This window comes from Trifolium pratense, linkage group LG5 (assembly GCF_020283565.1).
Source record: "Trifolium pratense cultivar HEN17-A07 linkage group LG5, ARS_RC_1.1, whole genome shotgun sequence".
Lineage (NCBI taxonomy): Eukaryota > Viridiplantae > Streptophyta > Magnoliopsida > Fabales > Fabaceae > Trifolium > Trifolium pratense.
This window is the reverse complement of record NC_060063.1, coordinates 43,383,080-43,403,917: the sequence shown is the minus strand read 5'-3', so window position 1 is coordinate 43,403,917 and position 20,838 is coordinate 43,383,080. Positions and strand designations below refer to the sequence as shown.

Here is a 20,838-nt window from a genome sequence, read left to right as displayed (position 1 = left end):
TGGATTACGCACGCAGCCACTAAGCCATATTTAATAGTTCTGATATATTTCTCAACCTTAATCATTATATCCAGTAATACAATGTTTTATTTCCAAGTTTATATATTTTGGAAATATCTCTAACAATCCCCCACCATTTACAAAATATAACTAAATCCATATTTCTGGAAATATCATGGTTTCAGATAATGGTATCTCACGATTTGAACCATTACTTAGTAAGATAATGTGTTCCACTTATCCCGAATAGACATTGGTAGACAAGCTTTGAACCAACTATTCATTTGAACAAGTGTGCATAACTTACACATGAAATCTCGGTGTTATCAAAAGAATTATTAAATTTGACACATTCAATAAGGCCTTGTGTCACATATCCTTTTCATGAGAATTTAAGAGTCAAACCCTTGAACTCTATGAAGCGGCCTCACTTCATTCTCATATAGGTAGACTATATCATAAATGCACCCATAATTATGCATTCAAGCAAATATATGCTATATGTCTATTAAGAGGAAAACCTCATCCTACCACTTTCAATCTTATGGTCCAAGTACTTAAACCCCTTGGGATGTAGTATCTATTATCAAGTACTTCAATCACTCTAATAGTGTACTTTCACCATTGAACTCAAGACTTGATATTATTCAAGTGTGAGTTGAGTTTCCGCCATTGGTGATCAATTAGATCCGGGTTTGTATCACATCCCTTATGATGTTTTCAATGATTTTAACATCATATCCGAAGACACCATATCCTTGTCAATCATTTCGTCAAATAATTGCAAGTCTTTCCACTTAAATACTTTTGAATATTCAATCACTTTCATAGCTATGCTATTTATATATTCTTGATAGTTTAACCAACTATCACAAATTCATGACTTTGAGTCATTCAATTACTTTGTATTTTATACAAACTCATTTTAAATCATTTCACCTTTGTTATTAAACTAAACCATTTAATAACAAACATTACGATTTAAAGTTTTCACTTTCGTTTCAACATTCACCGAATATCATTTATTCAAAATATAAAACATGTATAATAATGATCATCAAATTTCCAATGATCAACAATAACCATAATCTTAAAATAACAAATTATGAGTCACATACATGTTAATCATACACATATAATCAAATCTAAAAAAAAAAACACTTAAGAATTAGATTTCAATTCTATAAAATAATGCATGTCTTGTTTATCATACACACACATGAAATTTATTATAACATTAGCAATCATAATAACTTAAATTTTCATAGTCTCGGCACACGAAACATGTCTGTTAACATAGGAATTTGCTGCTACGAAAGATCTTATAACAATAGCAATAGAGGACATAACTCCAACAATAAAATGCATTGTACTCAAACAATCAAATTATTAACATTGTTACTAATATATACACATACCAGTATATATAACAATCCTAACATTTTAAACCAAGGTATTTAGTTAAAATTCATGTACTGCATTTGAGAAAAATTTGGAAAACAGTGATTCAAGTTACTTCAAAACTTTTTACAGATTAATCAAACAATCTTATTAAAAACAAAAACAACAATTCATGCTTATAAGAATTCATGAAAATTAGATATCAACCTCTATAATAATCATACAAGTAACAATAATATAAATCACAATCTCATATTATAAAATATCACACATTATAAGTTATACAAACCAAACTACAAACCAAATTAAAAATTCATAACCAGTTACAAGCAAACATACTTAAATTACAACATTCCCATCATCGGGTACATATTATATATTCTTAAGGGTGAGAAATTTCTAGAAGTGACTTCTATGCAACAAGATGATCCTCTTGTGCACTAGAGTTCTTCTCTTTGTTCAACTTTTTCAAGAACTTACATTCACTCTTGAAATGTCCCGGTTTGCCACAATGGAAGCAACTTCCTCTCTTTCTTTTCTTTTGTCCATGTTCATTGTTGTTGTCATGAACATTTTCTCCATCTATATCCATATTATCCTTGGATTTACTAGACTTTCCATCCACCAAAACATATACCTTCTCATGAGCGTTTTGATTCTTAGTATCATCCTGTTTACGATACTCTTCTTCAAGACGAAGGTGATTTCCTAACTGCTCAAGAGAAATATCTTCTTTCTTATGTTTCAAGGACTTTTTAAAATCTTTCCATGATGAAGGAAGTTTATCTATTATGGAAGAAACAATGATTGTTTCATCCATATGCATTTTATGTTGCTTAAAGTTGTTCAGAATTCGTTCAAGTTCATATAATTGTTCCATCACTGGTCTAGAGTCTACCATGTTATAATTATTAAATTGAGAGACAAGAAATTTCTTACTGGTAGCGTCTTCCAACATATATCTTGTTTCCAGTTTCTCCCATAGTTCCTTTGCAGAACCGCTACTTTGGTAGATGTCAAAAAGTGAGTCTGATAATCCATTGAGAATGTGGCCCATGCAGATGTAATCATCATTTTCCCACTTCTGTCTGTCTCTTGTTTCAGCAATTCTTTCATTCTCCCTCTCTGTTGGTCTTGCGGTATTAAGAACGTACACCACTTTCAAGGTTGTGAGAAGGAATTTCATCTTTTTCTGCCATCGGTTAAAATGGCCTCCATCAAACCTCTCCAATTTCACAAAATCAGAAGTCATTTCTTTGAGTGATGCAGCCATTGATTAAGAAATAGAAATAGAACCTAAAGATTGTTGGAGATTTTTGTTGGGGAAGATGCTGCAACACTTGAACAAAGAAGATGTCGCCGATGGATGCACGTAAAGAATCAAAGCGTGTTTTCACACTAACCTTTAGGTTCTATTCGCCCCCACCAATATTGTGTATTGGATGCAATTGGGATATACGGCGAATACCCTGCAGGATACTTTGATCACCTTGTAGTGGTTTGCACTAACACAACAAGCATATCTTTGATAACATTTTACAAAAATATGATTCCAACAATTCACTCATGCATTAATGAAGTGAAGGATGATTTAGAAGAAAAATGTAAGTGGGAGAGAATTTGGTTTGATTATGTCAGTTTTCTTATGTTTACTGTTTCCAACTTTCTCTATTTATAGAGAGATAATCATGATTTGATCAAGAGAATAACTTCTCCCAAATAACCGTTATTAGCGGTTACAATTCAAAATATATCAGTAACGGTTGGTCTAGTCTATTGGCATGTGTGTGTAACCTTTAACAAACTGATCCTTGTTCAACTCCTGCCTCAACCGTTTTTGCTAAAAATTTGAATCATGATAATTCAAATTAATTGACAATAAAAACGCAAAACAGCAAGACCCAGGAACCGAACCCTGTACCTACAGGTCATTGGATTACGCACGCAGCCACTAAGCCATATTTAATAGTTCTGATATATTTCTCAACCTTAATCATTATATCCAGTAATACAATGTTTTATTTCCAAGTTTATATATTTTGGAAATATCTCTAACATGAACTCATAGGAATTAACTGATCCCGTGACAACCGACTAATAGGCCCGAAACTAAAGACAATTCGACCGACCAACCATGAGACCATTAAATTCAGTATCTGAGGAAGGGGGTAGGATTAAGAATCACACATAGTTAAATTTCGCATTGTGTAGGTGTATCAACCAAGTAGAGAGAACTTGTCAAACATTGAACTTCTAAAGATAAGGACGCCATTTAAAGGTTGAACCCGTTAAAGGAGAGAATATTATAAAACCAAGGGAATGCTAGCAACCGTTGATTAAACCTATTACAAATTGCAATAGAAATAAGGATAGTAAAACTAAACTTATTTTAATAGAAATTAATCCAGTAAATTATAACCCAGTAATGATGAAAAGTATAACGCCAATTACCAAGCAAGAATAAGGGAGGGATTCGAAACACTTAACCACTACGTGTGTCTACTCGCACACTTATTTATTTTAATCTATTAATATATTATTTGGGACCTTTTTCTCAAGATTTAGTGTACACATGGCACTTCCAAATAAACTCTCTTCTAGCATTGTTTTGACAATAAATAATCATAACCAAAATAATAACAAAGTTGACCATTCTATCATTATTTTTATTTATTTAAAATATAATGACTTTAATCGTTAAGTACTAATTTTTTAATTTTTAATTCTGTTTTATTTGCAGATCCGTTTGGTAGAATGACAGACTCATTTAGGCATGGGTTCAAGACATTGGAGAATAATTCTTTATATATTATTATAGTTGTGTTAGTCTTTTAAGTTTATTACTTTTGCATTTTGGAGATTTATGTTCAGCTATTGTAATGTAATTGATTTGATTTATGATGTAGACATATATTAAGGCAATGGTTTAATTTTTTTATTCAATCAAATTAATTCATAATTATTACCTTTTACTTTATTATTTTACATCTATAAATAGTCTGTTTGTAATAGAGCAACACAATATTCAACTTTGGTTAGTATTTTCTTCCTCCTATTCAAGTTCTTCTTGCTCTTTTACTTCAGGTATAATCTTTATAATTCAATTTTTTTAACTATTTCAATGTTTTGGTTTATTGAATGGTATTCATTTTGGTTATTGTTTTGTTTCATTATAGGAATATCCTAATTAATCTTTTGATTTTTTTTTTTTTTAATATTGTTAATAATAATTTTATCATTTTTATTGATATATAGATACGAAATCATAACTTTTCCTAAATTCTAATACTTTTCTCATTTTCTATTTGTTTTGCTTAGCAAAAGAAAGATACAGAATTGCAATGAATTATGAATTTGTCAATGTGATGTTTTATATTGGATTTAATCATTTATTATAATTTATTTGCAGATGTATAGAAAGACTATGAAATGAATGAATTAAGACCAAGATGGTTGCGATTGAACTTGACGGATCAACGATATTCTTTTCCTAGAGTAGATAAAATTGATTTGATTAAATTAAGATTATTTTCTGTATTAATTTTTTATTTATTTAGAGAAGACCGGTAACAAAGAGAGAATACAATTTTCCTACTTTTTATTTTTGTTATATTTTTCTTATCGTGGTTATATACTTTTATTTTAAGACATTTATACGGGATTTTATACTTTTACTCATATACATTGACCTATTTTTTTGTATTTTTAAGGGGGGCGTGTTCTTTTTTCTTTTTTTGGTTATTTATATACTCCGATATGATCTATTTTTTTGTTGATGTATATGACTATATATTTATATTCGTATATTAATACGGGAATCTATTTTTATTTATGTGAGACTTTTGCACATGTATTTTTTTGGGGATATACGTACCAGGTGGTCGAACTCTAAATTATTAGAGAATTCTTCCCCTGAGAACAAGATGGTTAATACCAAAAAATATATTATATATATCTTTTTTGATAAATGAATACCAAAAACAAATATTAATATAGGGACAATATGTTTATTCATATATTTATATATAGTTTATACTAGGTTCTATATTTATTTTATTCGAAAGATATTGATGTGGAAATTAACTAATATAAGATATATTCTGATAATTTCTTTAGGGTATTTTTGTTTCATATTTATTTTACTATTGAATTTAACTTTTGTTTGTTTGGAGGCTTTTTTTTAAAGTTTACACACGAGTCTATATTTTTACATTTTGATTTACACGGAAAATAAATTTATATTCATATATTAATACGGTATTTTATGGTTTTTTTTTTTTGCCTAATATGGGATCCTATTTTTTTTATGTTATAAATTTTCATTCTTTTTATTTGAGAATTATGAAAATTTTAATATTAAAATGTTATTTTTTGTAGTCTCATTTTAGCCATGTTTGGCACGGGTCCGGATGCTAGTTGTTATTTATTTCTCTGCCTTTTACTTTAATTATTATTTACTTTTAATAGCAAAAATCTTTCAAACTAACAAAGCGAATGCAAAACACTTTTATTTTCTAAATTCCTAAGCGAAACTAGTAATTTTGGCACAATCCCTGTGGAGACGATAAACTTACTACTTTATTACTTGATAACGATTCTGTGCACTTGGAGAAAAGTCTCATCACCAAACAAACTAAAGATTATTTTATTTAAAAAAGTGATTTTTAGTACAATAAACAAAGAGTAAATTCTACTTTTCTATAAAATCTCTAAATTATGAAAATTGCTTTTTTGGCCCCCCATGTTTACGTCGAGGCCCCCAGGTTGACCATGTTGCCCTTATAAGGAGTTTGGAATCTGCAATACGAACTTACCTAATTTCGTATTGTAGGATACAAAATGATGTGGTACAAGACCTAACGTTGCATTGTTAGCCAATTTTTTAGTAAAACACATGGTTTCGTTATGCAGGTTACGAAGTGTGACGGTTTTGAAAATTTTTTAGCATTTTGTTAGTTACGAAACGAAATCGCTGAGTTTCGTAATGCATGTTACGAAGTATGCGTATATAGGCCTATGGTGATTTTGGGACGATTGGAAGACTTCAAAGCAACATTTCTTTACCAAAAGAGGGATCCCACACTCATTTGGTACACAACACGTAATTTATGCTTTATACCGTTTTTTTAAGCTTTCATGGAATTCCTGTCATTCTGCGTTTTGGTAGTTACGCTACGAAGTGAATTTGGTAGTTACGTGACAAACTTTACAAATTTCATGAACTGTTGTGCTTGTATTGGTTAATATTGTTACGAAATGGAGTTAACTGACGCCTGTTATAGAATTTTCTCATGGAATACAATCCACACGCCAGGTATGGGTCATGTAAATTGCAGACATAATAAAGAAACCAAATGGAATAAGTCCTCTAAATTTCCAACACAAACTCGTGTTCCTGTAGCGATTCAGGGAGATGAATAGCAGGGCTTGAATGAAACTGATTGATTGAGATCCTTGTTCGTCGTTCTCGATCGCGATTGAAACCCTAAAAATCGCCCTTCACATCCCTAAAAACCTAGTTTTCTTCAAACTAATGAAGTGTTGGGGTTTTACTAGTATAACACGCCTAGGATATGAAATCAGGCGTCTTCATTTTGTAGAATACGAAACCTAGCGTATTCGTTTCGAAAAATACGAAGTTTAGAGTTTTCGTTTCGTAGGTTACGAAGGGTAGTCTTTTATTGGTTTTTGCAAACTTTTCTTTGAAGTTGTAGCCATAAGATACGAAGTATAGCGGGTTCGTATCCTAGAATACGAAATTTATGCAGGTTCGTATTGTAGGAACCAAACGCAACTAGGCCCAAAATTTGGGGTATTTTGGGATTTTTGGGGAGGGTTAAAAAGCAACATGGGAGGCCTAAAAAGCTATTTTTCTAAATTATTGAACATCAAAATTACTATTTTTATAATCTGTAACAAAAGGGCCCAATTTCCTCCTACACATAATTCGATACCAAGATTTCTTGATAGCGGCTAATTAAAGACCTCTTCAATGACATCTTCACCAAAGTGACAATACAGCTCTCATGCATTGCATAACATTATATCCACTTAGAAGTGATCGAGACATTTTAGATTCGAAGTTAAAATCACTTTTATCGTCCAAAGCATTTGAATTTACTTCAAACACTTCCAAGTGATTGATGCCTTACGTCCAAAGCATTTTAGAGACCGGAAATTTTAAAAAAAAAAAGTTTTTCCTGTAAAGAACTTTAAATCAGATTAATTTGAAAAACATTTCCGGTATATATATCAGTATGAGCTCTATCTACGAAATTTGGATTTTTAATGACAGTTTTTGTTTGTCACTATAAGTCAAATTTCTTGTACATGTATGAAAGACCAAAAAATTTAAAAATATTTTTCGGTTATAAAATATTGAACCGGGTTACTTTCAAAAAAGAGTTCTTGTATGCGTGTCACTACAAGTCAACTATCTTGTAAAATCAAAGTGAAAGAACCAGACCACTTTGAAAAATATTTCCAGTCGGGAAGACATTTTTAAAGTTTTCCGATTTGTAACTCATAGCTTGTCATTGTAAATTTTCATAAATCTTTTTTGAAGGTATTTCGGTTTGAAATTTTGTAGGGATGAAGTCAAATAATAAAAGAGGTATAAAATGTGTTTTTCGTCCTGTATTATATGGGAAAAATTAGGTTTTAGTCCTAAGAGAAAATCATTTTGTTTTGCCCTTGTAATATCAGGTTCCTTTCATTTTAGACATTGATTCAGACATGTCACACGAAAACGATGACATGACATGTATTTGATGACATGTCCTCTGCCACGTGCGCAAGAAATGATGACTTGACATTTTTTTCTGATAAAGTGCACTTTTCATTCCTGTAATATGAGTGAATTTAGATTTTAATTCCTAAAAAAAAAATCCATTCCTTTTGTTACTATAATAGTATAGATTCTTTTCTTAACCAGAAAAAGTATAGATTATTGTCGTTTTATAGTCTCTCGACACGTTACAATGAAAACTAATTATATTTTGGATCAGTTTAATTTTTAACAAATTACAAATTACGAAGGAAAAAAACAAAGAAAAAAAAAATAAAGAAAGAAACTGCTTTACGTTTCCATAATTTGGAATGGCTAATTGATGATAAACTAAAATGTGGTTTCCTTCTTCACTGTTCTCCAACTTAAAATGGAGGATTTAGGCTAGGTTTCTAAAATTAGAACATTTTAGTATTTAATTTTCAATGTAGGATAGTTTGGTATATTAATTTGGAAAATGCTAAACAGTGTCTCCGGGACACTGGTTAAGCATATTAAAATAAAAATTTTGTCTCGAAGAGTATGCATTCAATACCTCAAAAGTATAAAAAGTTGTCTTTTAAATATTAATTTGATCATTTATTTCCTTTTTTGGTATGCTTAACAAATGTCCAAGAGACACTGTTTAACATGATCCTATTAATTTTAAGGCTTAACTACACATTTGGTCCCTTACGTTTATTTTATGTTTCAATTTGGTCCCTTACGTTTAAAAAGTATCAATTTGGTCCCTTATGTTTATTTTAGGTTTCAAGTTAGTCCTTTCCGTCAATTTTGTCACATGTGGCAGTCAATTTGCATATGTGGACTGACACGTGGCACTTGGACACAGTGACACGTGTACTGTTCAAACGTTGAAAGTGACAAAACTAACGAAAATGACTAACTTGAAACCTAAAATAAACGTAAGGGACCAAATTGATACTTTTTAAACGTAAGGGACCAAATTGAAACCTAAAATAAACGTAAGGGACCAAATATGTAGTTAAGCCTAATTTTAAATATAGATGTTTTTGAAAAAAAAATCACCACAGTCCTCCTCCCAACTGTGTGCCGTCATAGTTTTTTTTTAACAAGGTGTGCCATCATAGTTGTTTCTTTCTTCACCGCAAATATAAACACCACGCCACAACCACCACCATCTTATTTCTTCTAATATTTGTGTCGTTGCTCACAACTATCGCCGTCGTCATAGAATGTTGTTTGTCTACCCAATCTCTGTCGTAACCTTCATTTAGATAAAAGGGTGTTTACGTTCTTTTTGTGTGATGTGTCAAATGAGGACTAAAACTCAAATTCGTCATATTGGAAGGACAAAAACACACTTTGCCCAAAAAAAAAATCAAGTCACCCTTTCTTGCACACGTGATAGAGGACATATCATTAAATGAATGTTATGTTATTGTTTTTGTGTGACATGTATGAACATAAAAAACTAAAATAAAAGGAATCTGATGTTACAGGAACAAAACAAAAAAAAGAATTTAGGGACTAAAGCTTAAATTCGTCCATATTACAAAGACGAAAAACACATTTCGTCATAATAAATAAAAGGGTAAAATTGAAAGAAAAAAAAAGTTGATTTATATGAATGAAGGTATAATTATAAAGGTGGGATTAAAGAATTTCTCTTAGTGGTGGATTGTAGGCCTACTACAAACAATTATATATGTTTATACCTTCGCACCCCTTCTTGCCATTTAACTTTTTAACTTTATTTTTCCTCATAATATTTTTTATATGTTAAAAGTTTTCCGGTTCATCAAATTTTTCAGAACACTTACAAAATGTTATCCGATTTACACAAATTTATGAAAACTAAAATTGAAGTTTGTTCATTTAACCCGAAAACTTATTAAAATTTGCTAGTTTATTGTTTTTATTCAAAACCGAAACAACTTTCTGTTAAGAAGTCTCACATCGGTTGAGAGATGGCCTGACTAAGTGTTTATATACTAGAGGCAATCCTCACCTTACAAGCCGGTTTTGTAAGGATGAGTTAGGTCCAATACTCATTTCAAAGATGATATCAGAGCCTCTCCACGATCCGTTGGACCACCTGTTATCAGGTTGCCACCCACCGTTGGGGTGTGTTAAGAAGTCCCACATCGGTTGCGAGATGGCCTGAATAAGTGTTTATATACTAGAGGCAATCCTCACCTTACAAGCCGGTTTTGTAAGGATGAGTTAGGCTCAATACTCAATTCTAAGATGGTATCAGAGCCTCTCCACGATCTGTTGAGCCACCTGTTATCAGGTTTCCGTTATCGGGCCACCTACCGTTTATATTCACGCACCAAGCCCAATAGTGCTGGGCGTGAGGGGGTGTGTTAAGAAGTCCCACATCGGTTGAGAGATGGCCTGACTAAGTGTTTATATACTAGATGCAATCTTCACCTTACAAGCCGGTTTTGTAAGGATGAGTTAGGTTCAATACTCATTTCTAAGACTTTCCAAACAATTTCGGTTTGGTTATGTCCAAGACTTGGGTTATATTTATTGCCAAGATATAGGTATCCTTATTAAAAGTATGTTATGTCGATCAGGGAAGAAACTTAAAAAGTTAAAAGTATGGTGTGGACCATTCTTCTATTTGTAAGATGAAACTTCCAACATTAACTAACAATAACAAATAATCTTGGAACAGTAAAAAAAAATTCTTGGGAGTATATTATAGACATTTATTCAATGATCTATACTAAATTCATTAAATTCTTGGGAGTATATTATAGACATTTATTCCACCGGAATACTTTGAAAATGTTTTTCGGTATGCATCTTTGAAATTTATTCATTGCTTCTTTACTATTAACAGGAAAAAAATTCAAATTTTGTAAGAAAAGTATTTAAAAAAATATTTTGGTTTATATACTAGGACAAAATGGATAGTTCATATAAAATGTGGGGGTAAAGGTATAATTATAGGGTATGAAATATATTTTAAAAATTTTGAGCCCCATATATTAAAGGTTAAAGGGCTTGATGCACCCACTCTAGACCGACTTGCTACTATGCATGCTAATTAATCCTCTATACCCCCTAACGTGGAAGAAACTTTTTATCTGTACACGGTACATAGACGAAATAACAAAGTCATCATAAACTCAAACACACAAATAAGAGAGCTAGAGTTCAAACCCCGTTCATGGCGCCCTGCCTACAAATTTCAACATTATTTTGTCGGTTGAGCTAGGACGTAACGTGGAAGAAACTTATTTAACACTATAAATAGCAAGCAACCCCATTATTTCTCTTATCACATACCAATTTTAAAAGATGAAGATGATTCACATTATTCTTTACTTTCTTGCTCTTCTCTCATATACCTCTCATGCTACTACTACTTCTGTCAATGATTTCTGTGTAGCAAATTTATTGCTTCCAAACACTCCTTCAGGCTATCCATGCAAACCACAATCACTTGTAACAGAGAATGATTTTGTGTTCTCTAAACTTGGACCTGGAGTCCTAATACAGCCTTTTAATGCAGGAACAACAACTGTATCGGTCAAGAATTTACCGGGTCTCAATGGACTCGGTATCTCTGCAGGAAGAGTGGTTATTGGTATAAACGGAACTATACCAATGCACACTCATCCTGATGCAACTGAATTACTAATCGTTTCTCAAGGTCAAATTACTGCTGGATTTATCACACCTACAAAACTTATTGTGAAAAATCTTAATCCTGGTGATGTTTTTGTTTTTCCACAAGGACTATTGCATTTTCAAGTTAACTCTGGTGTTGGAAATGCTGTTGCTTTTGTTGCTTACAGTAACTCAGATCCTAACATACATTTACTTGATATTTTGTTATTTGGTAACAACTTATCAACTCCCACACTTGAAAAGACTACTCTGCTTGATGCAGCACAAATTAAGAAGCTTAAGGCACAGCTTGGTGGCAGTGGCTAGGATATTGGTTGCTTAAGAATCATCCTCTTCTATGTTTGTTTTAAATTATGTTATGTCAGCAATAAAGCTTCTATGTTTTGTTTGTGAAATTTTTTTCATTTTAATAATGTAAGAGGATGGATGGTAATTAATGGTTCTTAATTTCTTACATAATCCCAATGGCTTTTACCAACAATTTATCTTAACCTACTTGGTTAATTAGTTAGTTACTTGCACACCAAGTAACATAATTATATTGATCTTTTCTTTTCAAATCCTCTTATTCCTAATACATGAAATATAATTATATAGAACAATTATCATAATCCCAATTAAATAATTATGTTACTCATTTTCTGAATGCAACAAGCCAAATGCTGATGTTTCTTATTCTTGACTTGCATGACATTTCCTAGAAAATAAATTATTTGTTCATGAGAATGGAATGGGTTTTAGTACTAAGATGAAATATGAACGAGGAATAGAACAATTGTATTGAAAGCAATGGTAGATCCATATCTCAATTTACAAATGATCAAAGAATTGAGAAATGATCACACCTTGTGTAAGTTAGAAGAGTATGAGGGAGAAGAATAACAACTTCACTCAAATTACACATGAAATAAAAATGCAACACACACACCTAGTTATACTACTCATTTCTTCATAAATTCTTCCAACCTGCTATGCGCTTTCTTTGCTCTCTTGCTAACACGTGGTCCAATCCTTTCCTTTCCACTACTAACAGAATTATTCTCTTGCAAATTATGTGGGTCCCCTTCTGATTTGGCTGACTCATCATATTCTAGAAGGTTTGTAATATTGGGCTTCATTACAATACCTTCCCCATTAAAAACAACCTTGTCCTCAAGGTTGAGTGTAGGAAACTTGTTCTGCAAGTCATCAAAGTCTTCCCATGTAGTTTCAGCTGGAGTTGTTTGATCCCATTGTATTACGATCTGATGGACTTTCTGTGATCCTCTCACTATTGTTCTAGCATCCAAGATTGATACTGGTTGAATGATGGGACCAACTTCATACATGGTCAAAGGTAAGGGCAGATATTGATCTTGAGTTGTTCCTTTGAAGGGTTTCAACTGTGACACATGAAACACAGGATGAATTTTTGCATTGTCTGGTAGTTTTAGTTTGTAAGCTACCTTACCAATACGAGCTATAATCTCAAAGGGGCTAAAGTATCTCATTCCCAGCTTCTGATTCTTTCTTAAAGCTACATATTGTTATCTGTAAGGTTGGAGTTTAACCAACACCAACTCTCCCACCTGCAAATTCACTTAAGTTCTATTTTTATCTGCTTGCTTCTTCATATATTGTTGTGCCCTGTCCAAATTTTTTTTCAATTGCTGCAAAATTTTGTCTCTCTCCATTAACTCCTCTTGAATTGTTGGTGAGTCGTCTGCATGTGCTTCATATTTAGTTAAAGAAGGTGGCTCTCTTCCATATAATGCCTTAAAAGGAGTCATACCAATGCTTGTTTGGAAGGCTGTGTTATACCAGTACTCCGCCCACGAAAGTACTTTGTACCAAGACTTAGGATTATTGAAAGAGAAACATCTGAGAAACAATTCCAACCCTTTGTTAAGAACTTTTGTCTGCCCATCTGATTGTGGGTGATATGCAGATGACATTGAAGGAAAATTGATACGATAAAAGCAGCGGAATTTTAAAATTTTCCTTTTGTGATCCTTACGAATGGTCATGAATTGTGTTTAGAGTTTTACCTTTTGGTTCGAAAACTCCCTTTAAATCACGAACGGCTATCGAACACTTCGAATCACGAACAAGGTCACGAACAAGAACCTCGAACCGTCACGAACAAGGTCACCACCAAGTCACCAACGAATTTGATCACAAGCGTTAAAGGTATAACGCCTCTAGCCAGTCCACACGAACAACAACCTTCAATGGAGTGCTAGCTCCAAAGGTTTGAAGGGTTAGGAGAAAGGAGGCACAAAATAAGGATTAGGGTTTTTCACAAAAACTCTAGAAAGGTGATTAGGGTTTCTCAAGAGAGGAGAGAACAAAGGCTCATGAGAATGAGTAACAAAATTGTGTAACTTTTTCTCCTTACCACAAGGGTTCTATTTATAGAACCACTTGCCATGGCAAAATTACACTAAAGCCCTTTTAACTAAATGGGCTATAGTGGGCGCCATTTTCATGTAAATATGTCTAGTACATATTTGCACCCCCTTCTTGCTACATCATACCATATGATGTAATGCTCATTTTAATTACCATAATACCCTTATCATATTTCCTTATTTCTCCAAGGTGCACCGTACCTTACGGTGTTCCAATCTCACTAGATTGTTCTTATGTGTGTGACCCTGTAGGTTTCCGTAACATTGACAATTATAATAAATCACTATTTATTACAATAAACAGTGAGCGGTATCTAGCAACACATCACTGCTACTCAAGTTACGAGAAATTAACATGTGATCTAAACATAACCTCTTGTGATAATATCAGTGTGTATAATTACCCCTTTGCCCTTTATGTCTATATTGAACACAAAACATACTTGGTGTCATCTTTGTCCAGTTCAATATTGGGCCCATGACATTTATCCTGTTATGCAGGATTGGCAAATTCCATCTACGTCACTACTGTCCCTCAGCATGCTTTGTGAAGTACCCATCAACTGCCTTTATGGTTATCCTGTTACGGACAACGTTAGATCAGCAACAAAGTACTTGACTCCACATCTAGGGTACAAAGTGGTTTCAGGTCTAAGGGCGGTTTACACCATTATCACCATGAGAGTAACTTATGACACTTTGCATAACTTTGCATGTAGTACTCTCATAGCGGGTCAATCCAGTATAAATATTACTCCTAATATTTATACCTACGTCAAGACTTGATAACTCCTTATCCCATGATCCATGAGATGTGATCATCAGTCTATCTTCATAATAGTCTTTATGCTTTAAGGTTATCCCCTTTACCTTAAAGCTCGACTACGGATACTTTAAGAATAGTGTCCTTATGTTTAATATTATCTCATGATTAAGTCACACTTAATTATTAAACGGACTTTCTATTCTAGGGACTTCATTATTTTGCAACCTTACAAATATAATAAAGAAATGCCATATTTATATTCAAACTCCTAAAGCAAATACTATGAAAATAGATTGGCTCTTAGGGCTTACTCCAACAATCTCCCACTAGCACTAAAGCCAATCTAGGTTTCTCTTAATACCTATAGACTTAGTATGCCCATCACGCTTCAACTGCGCAAGAGGCTTTGTTAGTGGATAAGGAACTATTTCCTATGTTGGTATCTTACGTATCTTCCAACGTTCTATTTCGATCTCTATCGAAATATATAAGTGTCTAAGTATATTCATGAATCGTCGGTGAGATCTATTTTCAAGTGTTCTTGCAAGATTAAACTATTACCATCACTAATGTGATTAATGTGACTTGTAACACCGGAAACATATCTTTAGCTCAATCATGAGCCAAACGATCCAATCTTAAATACTCAACTTATTTAACTGAAACAAACATATTACGAAGCTTATCTTATAGCTTTCAATGCTTGTATTCAGCCATGATATACAATACATTGGTATGGAAACTTCCTTCATTATAACTTCCTTATAATGATCCTTCCCATACCTATCTATTTCAAGAAATAGGCCTTAGTTCCTTTAAGGTCCTTAGGGATATTCTTGAAGGTAAGTTAGTGTCAAACACTAATTTCAATTTTGGTACATAGGTTATTCCTAACTCTTTAGGAATTCTTGCCTAAGTGTTTCATCAAGAGTTATTTTCCTAGTCATGTCTCACATGTATAAGAAAAATGTCTTGATGATTAATATGATATCAGATATTATCACTCCCACTAAAACTTTGTATGCACAAGATTTATATTTGTCCTTCATTTGTTTTCCACAAAACTTTCAAAAGGAACAAATATTCAAATTTATTCGATCTAATCAAAGTTAGATAGGTTTGTCCTTGTTAATTTGTTTTCATAAAACTTCATAAAAGGAACAAACAATAATTTAATTTTCTGAGAACTCTATCTAATCAAAATTAGATAGCTACAAGTTATATACCTTTCTAGCATCATTTGGATCAACAAAACCCTTACGTATATGTCCAACGCATATATATGAGGTCATTCCAATTAAGGAATGCAACTTTGTTATCCATCTACCAAAACATGTAGTACAACATTTAGCAGAAGCAATCAAATATTATAAGGTATTCTTAATACCATCCATATCAGTGTTCAAAAAGAATACTCACTTTCATCGTATGAGTCTTACTCATCTTGAAGACATAACCATTATCTACATAAGGTTAGTGTATATGGATTCTGTATGAGATTTCATGGCATTTAGCCACTTCTCATAATCTAGATCGTCTTACGACCTTTTAGAAAGTCAAAGACTCATCTTCCATGAGAATCATATCACATTGCTGAGTCATGATAAAACCATACCTTGTAGCCATATGTGATATGTTAGACTTATCTTGGATTTGTGCAACTTTAAAACAATGGTTCTTCAACAACCTTGAGGAACCGGTTTGCATTCCCTTTTAAATAAATATGTTTTGTGGTACTTGAATTTATTCAAGTTCTATATCACTCCCACTGTCTCTTTTAGAGACACACTCCCACTAGAGGAATGTTTCAAACCTAGCAACAAAACAACCTTTTGTCCTTAAGAGTGATATAGGACCAATATCCCTTTCTTTAGGATATTTCCACTTATTCATTCATTCATTTGGAATTAGATTTATCTAATAAATTTTAATCCAAAATTCTCATAAAGACAAACTTGGTACTCTTACCTCCATATCGCATATGGTGTCTTTATGATCATTTTAAAAGGGAACTAATTGTGGGTGAAGATTAATTATAAGTAAAGAGATTTATAGAAAGAGTCAATATATAATTAAACTATCCTTAAATCATGTCAAACATGATGTGATAAAATAGTTATTATAGTCTTTTAATTAAGTATTTACTGATATGACTCATTCATATAACTTAAATACTTTTGTCGAGTTCTATTTTCTTCATTGTTGAATTTCTTTGACAAATTCAAAGATTTCTAATTGGTGTCATACACCTACCAACATCTAATGATTTTAATCATCAATGTTAATGAAGTAAAATAAACTCAATATACAAAATATGTTTAGTTGTCGACATACATCTCATGTATATTGTTCAAATAGGTCATGCGTTATTTTATTGACACATCGAATATTTGTACTAAACAACAATGCTCTTGATATATTTAAGGTCCAAATCATATTTGGCTCTTATCACGATTGTTATAGATAACCCTATCAAGACCATGGAACCCTAGTCCATTACTTGACTTGGAGTAATAGTATAGAAAACTTTGCTTAAATGATAGGACCATTACTTGTCTTATCATTTAAGGCTACAATTCATATATTGTCAATACAAGATATACAATTGCTACTTCTATTACTAGATGGAATTCAATAACAATTATTGTGTTCCATTTCAAACTCGATTTTAAGTCATTGCATAAGCTCTCATTATCAATGAAACAATTTTCATTCTAGATATGGGTTGACTTAAAATTATAGCCAATGTTCTAATTCTTTAAGCATCTCTATTTTCGAAAAATTGAGATTCAACATCTTGTATCATATACTTTTGATGTAGAAATAGAAATTTTAACTTTCTATAACAATATGTGCATTATTGAAGTCTCACTTCATACTTTTGGTTTGACTCTTCCAAGAACTATTTACGTCATTTTTATTTAATGGTCTAACCATAGCCGTTCTACTTTGACAACCATTTTGTACTATTCAAATAAGAGGAATATAAATCTTATTTATATTATATCTCAAATCTTTGATAGTGCAAATTAATTCTCATTCAACTCAACAAATTCCGGTAGATATTCAAAACAATTTTGTCTATATCTATTCCATTATAATTTGTTAGATTGATCCTATGACCAACTTTTTGATCCATTGAGAAATTTATCATACTCTAAAGTTCTTTCAAAAGGATCTTACTTGAGATTAAATGATCACATCATTTATTATATATTCTATATCTAGACGTCAACTTGATGCTTCTAACAAGTATCCCTTTTCCAATCTAGTTATGGTAGGTTGTTCACAGTTTATAGTTCAAGACTTATAGTTTTCTCGCATTTGAGAACAATTCTCAATTTGTACCAATACAGAAACTCCTTTCTGAAAATCTTGTCCTTCATAAGGACAACTTAATATGTATTGTATTTCGAAATTCTAATTACAAAGATATGTAAGATATTATGACTAAATCATATTTAATTTGGTCTTTAATTAAATACGCTCTCTCACTATTTTACTCAAAAACAAATGACCCTCGACATTTGATTCGGAAAATCCCGTTGGAAGATTTTCTAGTGAGAATGAGATCCATATTTCACTTCGTTTTAAGTCAGCGTTGGGCTGATTACACAAAACTTAGTTATTTAGGTAGGAAACTCCTTTCCAATTGTATCTCATACAACTCTCATATCCTTTCTATTGGGTGAATAACACTTATTCTAATCCATCACATGGAATAACCCAATACTTGCTTCTAAAGTCATATAATCTTATTATATTTTCTTTAGTTAAGTTAGACCCATTAAATAGCGATCGGATAAATAAATTACCTCACCGCAACTTATCAATATTGACAATGCACTTCGCGTTGGCAAAACCTACATTGATCGATATTGATCTTGAAGGGCGCTATTTGTTGGAAAGCAATAAAACTTAATATAAATTCCTTTGAGGGCTTTTATTTAATTTGATCTCACCGGCTTATTTATCATATAAATCGTCACTCACATGCATCAACATACATAAATAAATAAAATGAAACAGTTATGGCCCATAGCGCATTTGTTCTCCCAAGCCAATGAGAGAACCTAATCTAACCTAAAACGATCTATACTTCTCCAAGCATGATCTCCAAGGTTGACCTCCATTGTTCTTCTTCTTCATAATATTACATAATAATATAAAAGAATACTCGTTTTACATACGAGGGAGTGGATGAGAAGAGAATATAGAGAATAGAGATAAGGCACGACACGCAGGCCGTATTTAAAAACCAAATGCAATAAAATAAATAAACTAAGGCCATAACCGATCATCAAATATAATAATAACAAACAAACTTTATTATTATTAAAGTCTCATAATTAATTAAATCCGGCGATTGATCAAATCAGGTAAGTTTGATTCAAATATTTAATTCACAATTAAATATTTCGAATCAAAATTTGCTAAAATAAATAACATTATTTTAAAGTAGAATTAAATCTTTTGACAATTCTCCAAATATGAAAATTATTTAATCAAAACCTTTTTGAATAAAATATTTCCAAAATTGGTAATATTATCTTTTAAAACAATTTTAAAAGATATTTCTAGAGATTTGAAACGATTTCATATATAATTAAATATATTTGTCAAATATGGAAAATTATTTAATCAAAACCCTTTTGAATAAAATATTTCCAAAATTGATGATATTATCTTTTAAAACAATTTTAAAAGATATTTCTAGAATTTTGAAACGATTTCAAAATTAAATATATTTATCATCTACTTTTCGCATCAACACTTGATACGTTTTGCAAATCCTAATTTTAATGACACAACATTTGTGCAACCCTTTCATGCCGTCAAAATTCCTTATGACCAAATTCAATCCAATTGATCAACATGTCATTGTTTCACCATACAAATGTCGGATTCCGAAACAAATGAACACGGCTCGCTTTAATTGAATAACTTTCATAATAATTTTAACGAAATTACTAACGGTATATCACATACACCATTTTGCATTACGGTTACTTATATCATATATAAGTTTATGGCCGTTCTTGATTGTGTAACCTTAGGACAATTAACATATCGCATGCTTCACCATACAAGTGTCGGATTCCGAAGCTGTTTCAATGTTAATTACCCAATTCATACACAAAACTTACATCACATGTAAGTATTGACCGTTCTTGTTCGTGTAACCTTAGGACAATCAACATATCGCATGCTCCACCATACAAGTGTCGGATTCCGGAGCCGTTTCAATGTTAATCATCCAATTTATACACAAACAACCGTCAAATTTTAATTACTCGATTTTAATCTTTTATTAACTGTTTTAATCATATTAAAACTGAATTCATGAATTTAAACAAACATCAATTCATGGTTTCGTAAGTGGCTCTGATACCACTGAAGGAAAATTGATACGATAAAAGCAGCGGAATTTTAAAATTTTCCTTTTGTGATCCTTACGAATGGTCATGAATTGTGTTTAGAGTTTTACCTTTTGGTTCGAAAACTCCCTTTAAATCACGAACGGCTATCGAACACTTCGAATCACGAACAAGGTCACGAACAAGAACCTCGAACCGTCACGAACAAGGTCACCACCAAGTCACCAACGAATTTGATCACAAGCGTTAAAGGTATAACGCCTCTAGCCAGTCCACACGAACAACAACCTTCAATGGAGTGCTAGCTCCAAAGGTTTGAAGGGTTAGGAGAAAGGAGGCACAAAATAAGGATTAGGGTTTTTCACAAAAACTCTAGAAAGGTGATTAGGGTTTCTCAAGAGAGGAGAGAACAAAGGCTCATGAGAATGAGTAACAAAATTGTGTAACTTTTTCTCCTTACCACAAGGGTTCTATTTATAGAACCACTTGCCATGGCAAAATTACACT

At 32.1% G+C, this 20,838-nt stretch overlaps 1 protein-coding gene across 1 annotated transcript; it reads left to right on the top strand.

Annotated features, from left to right (window-relative positions):
* Positions 1-11,449: 11,449 nt before the first annotated feature.
* On the top strand, positions 11,450-12,230 carry LOC123883066 (germin-like protein 8-13). Its single transcript, XM_045931761.1, has one exon. It carries the CDS (start codon positions 11,465-11,467, stop codon positions 12,101-12,103), a length of 639 nt encoding a protein of 212 aa, XP_045787717.1. The 5' UTR covers positions 11,450-11,464; the 3' UTR covers positions 12,104-12,230.
* Positions 12,231-20,838: the final 8,608 nt, after the last annotated feature.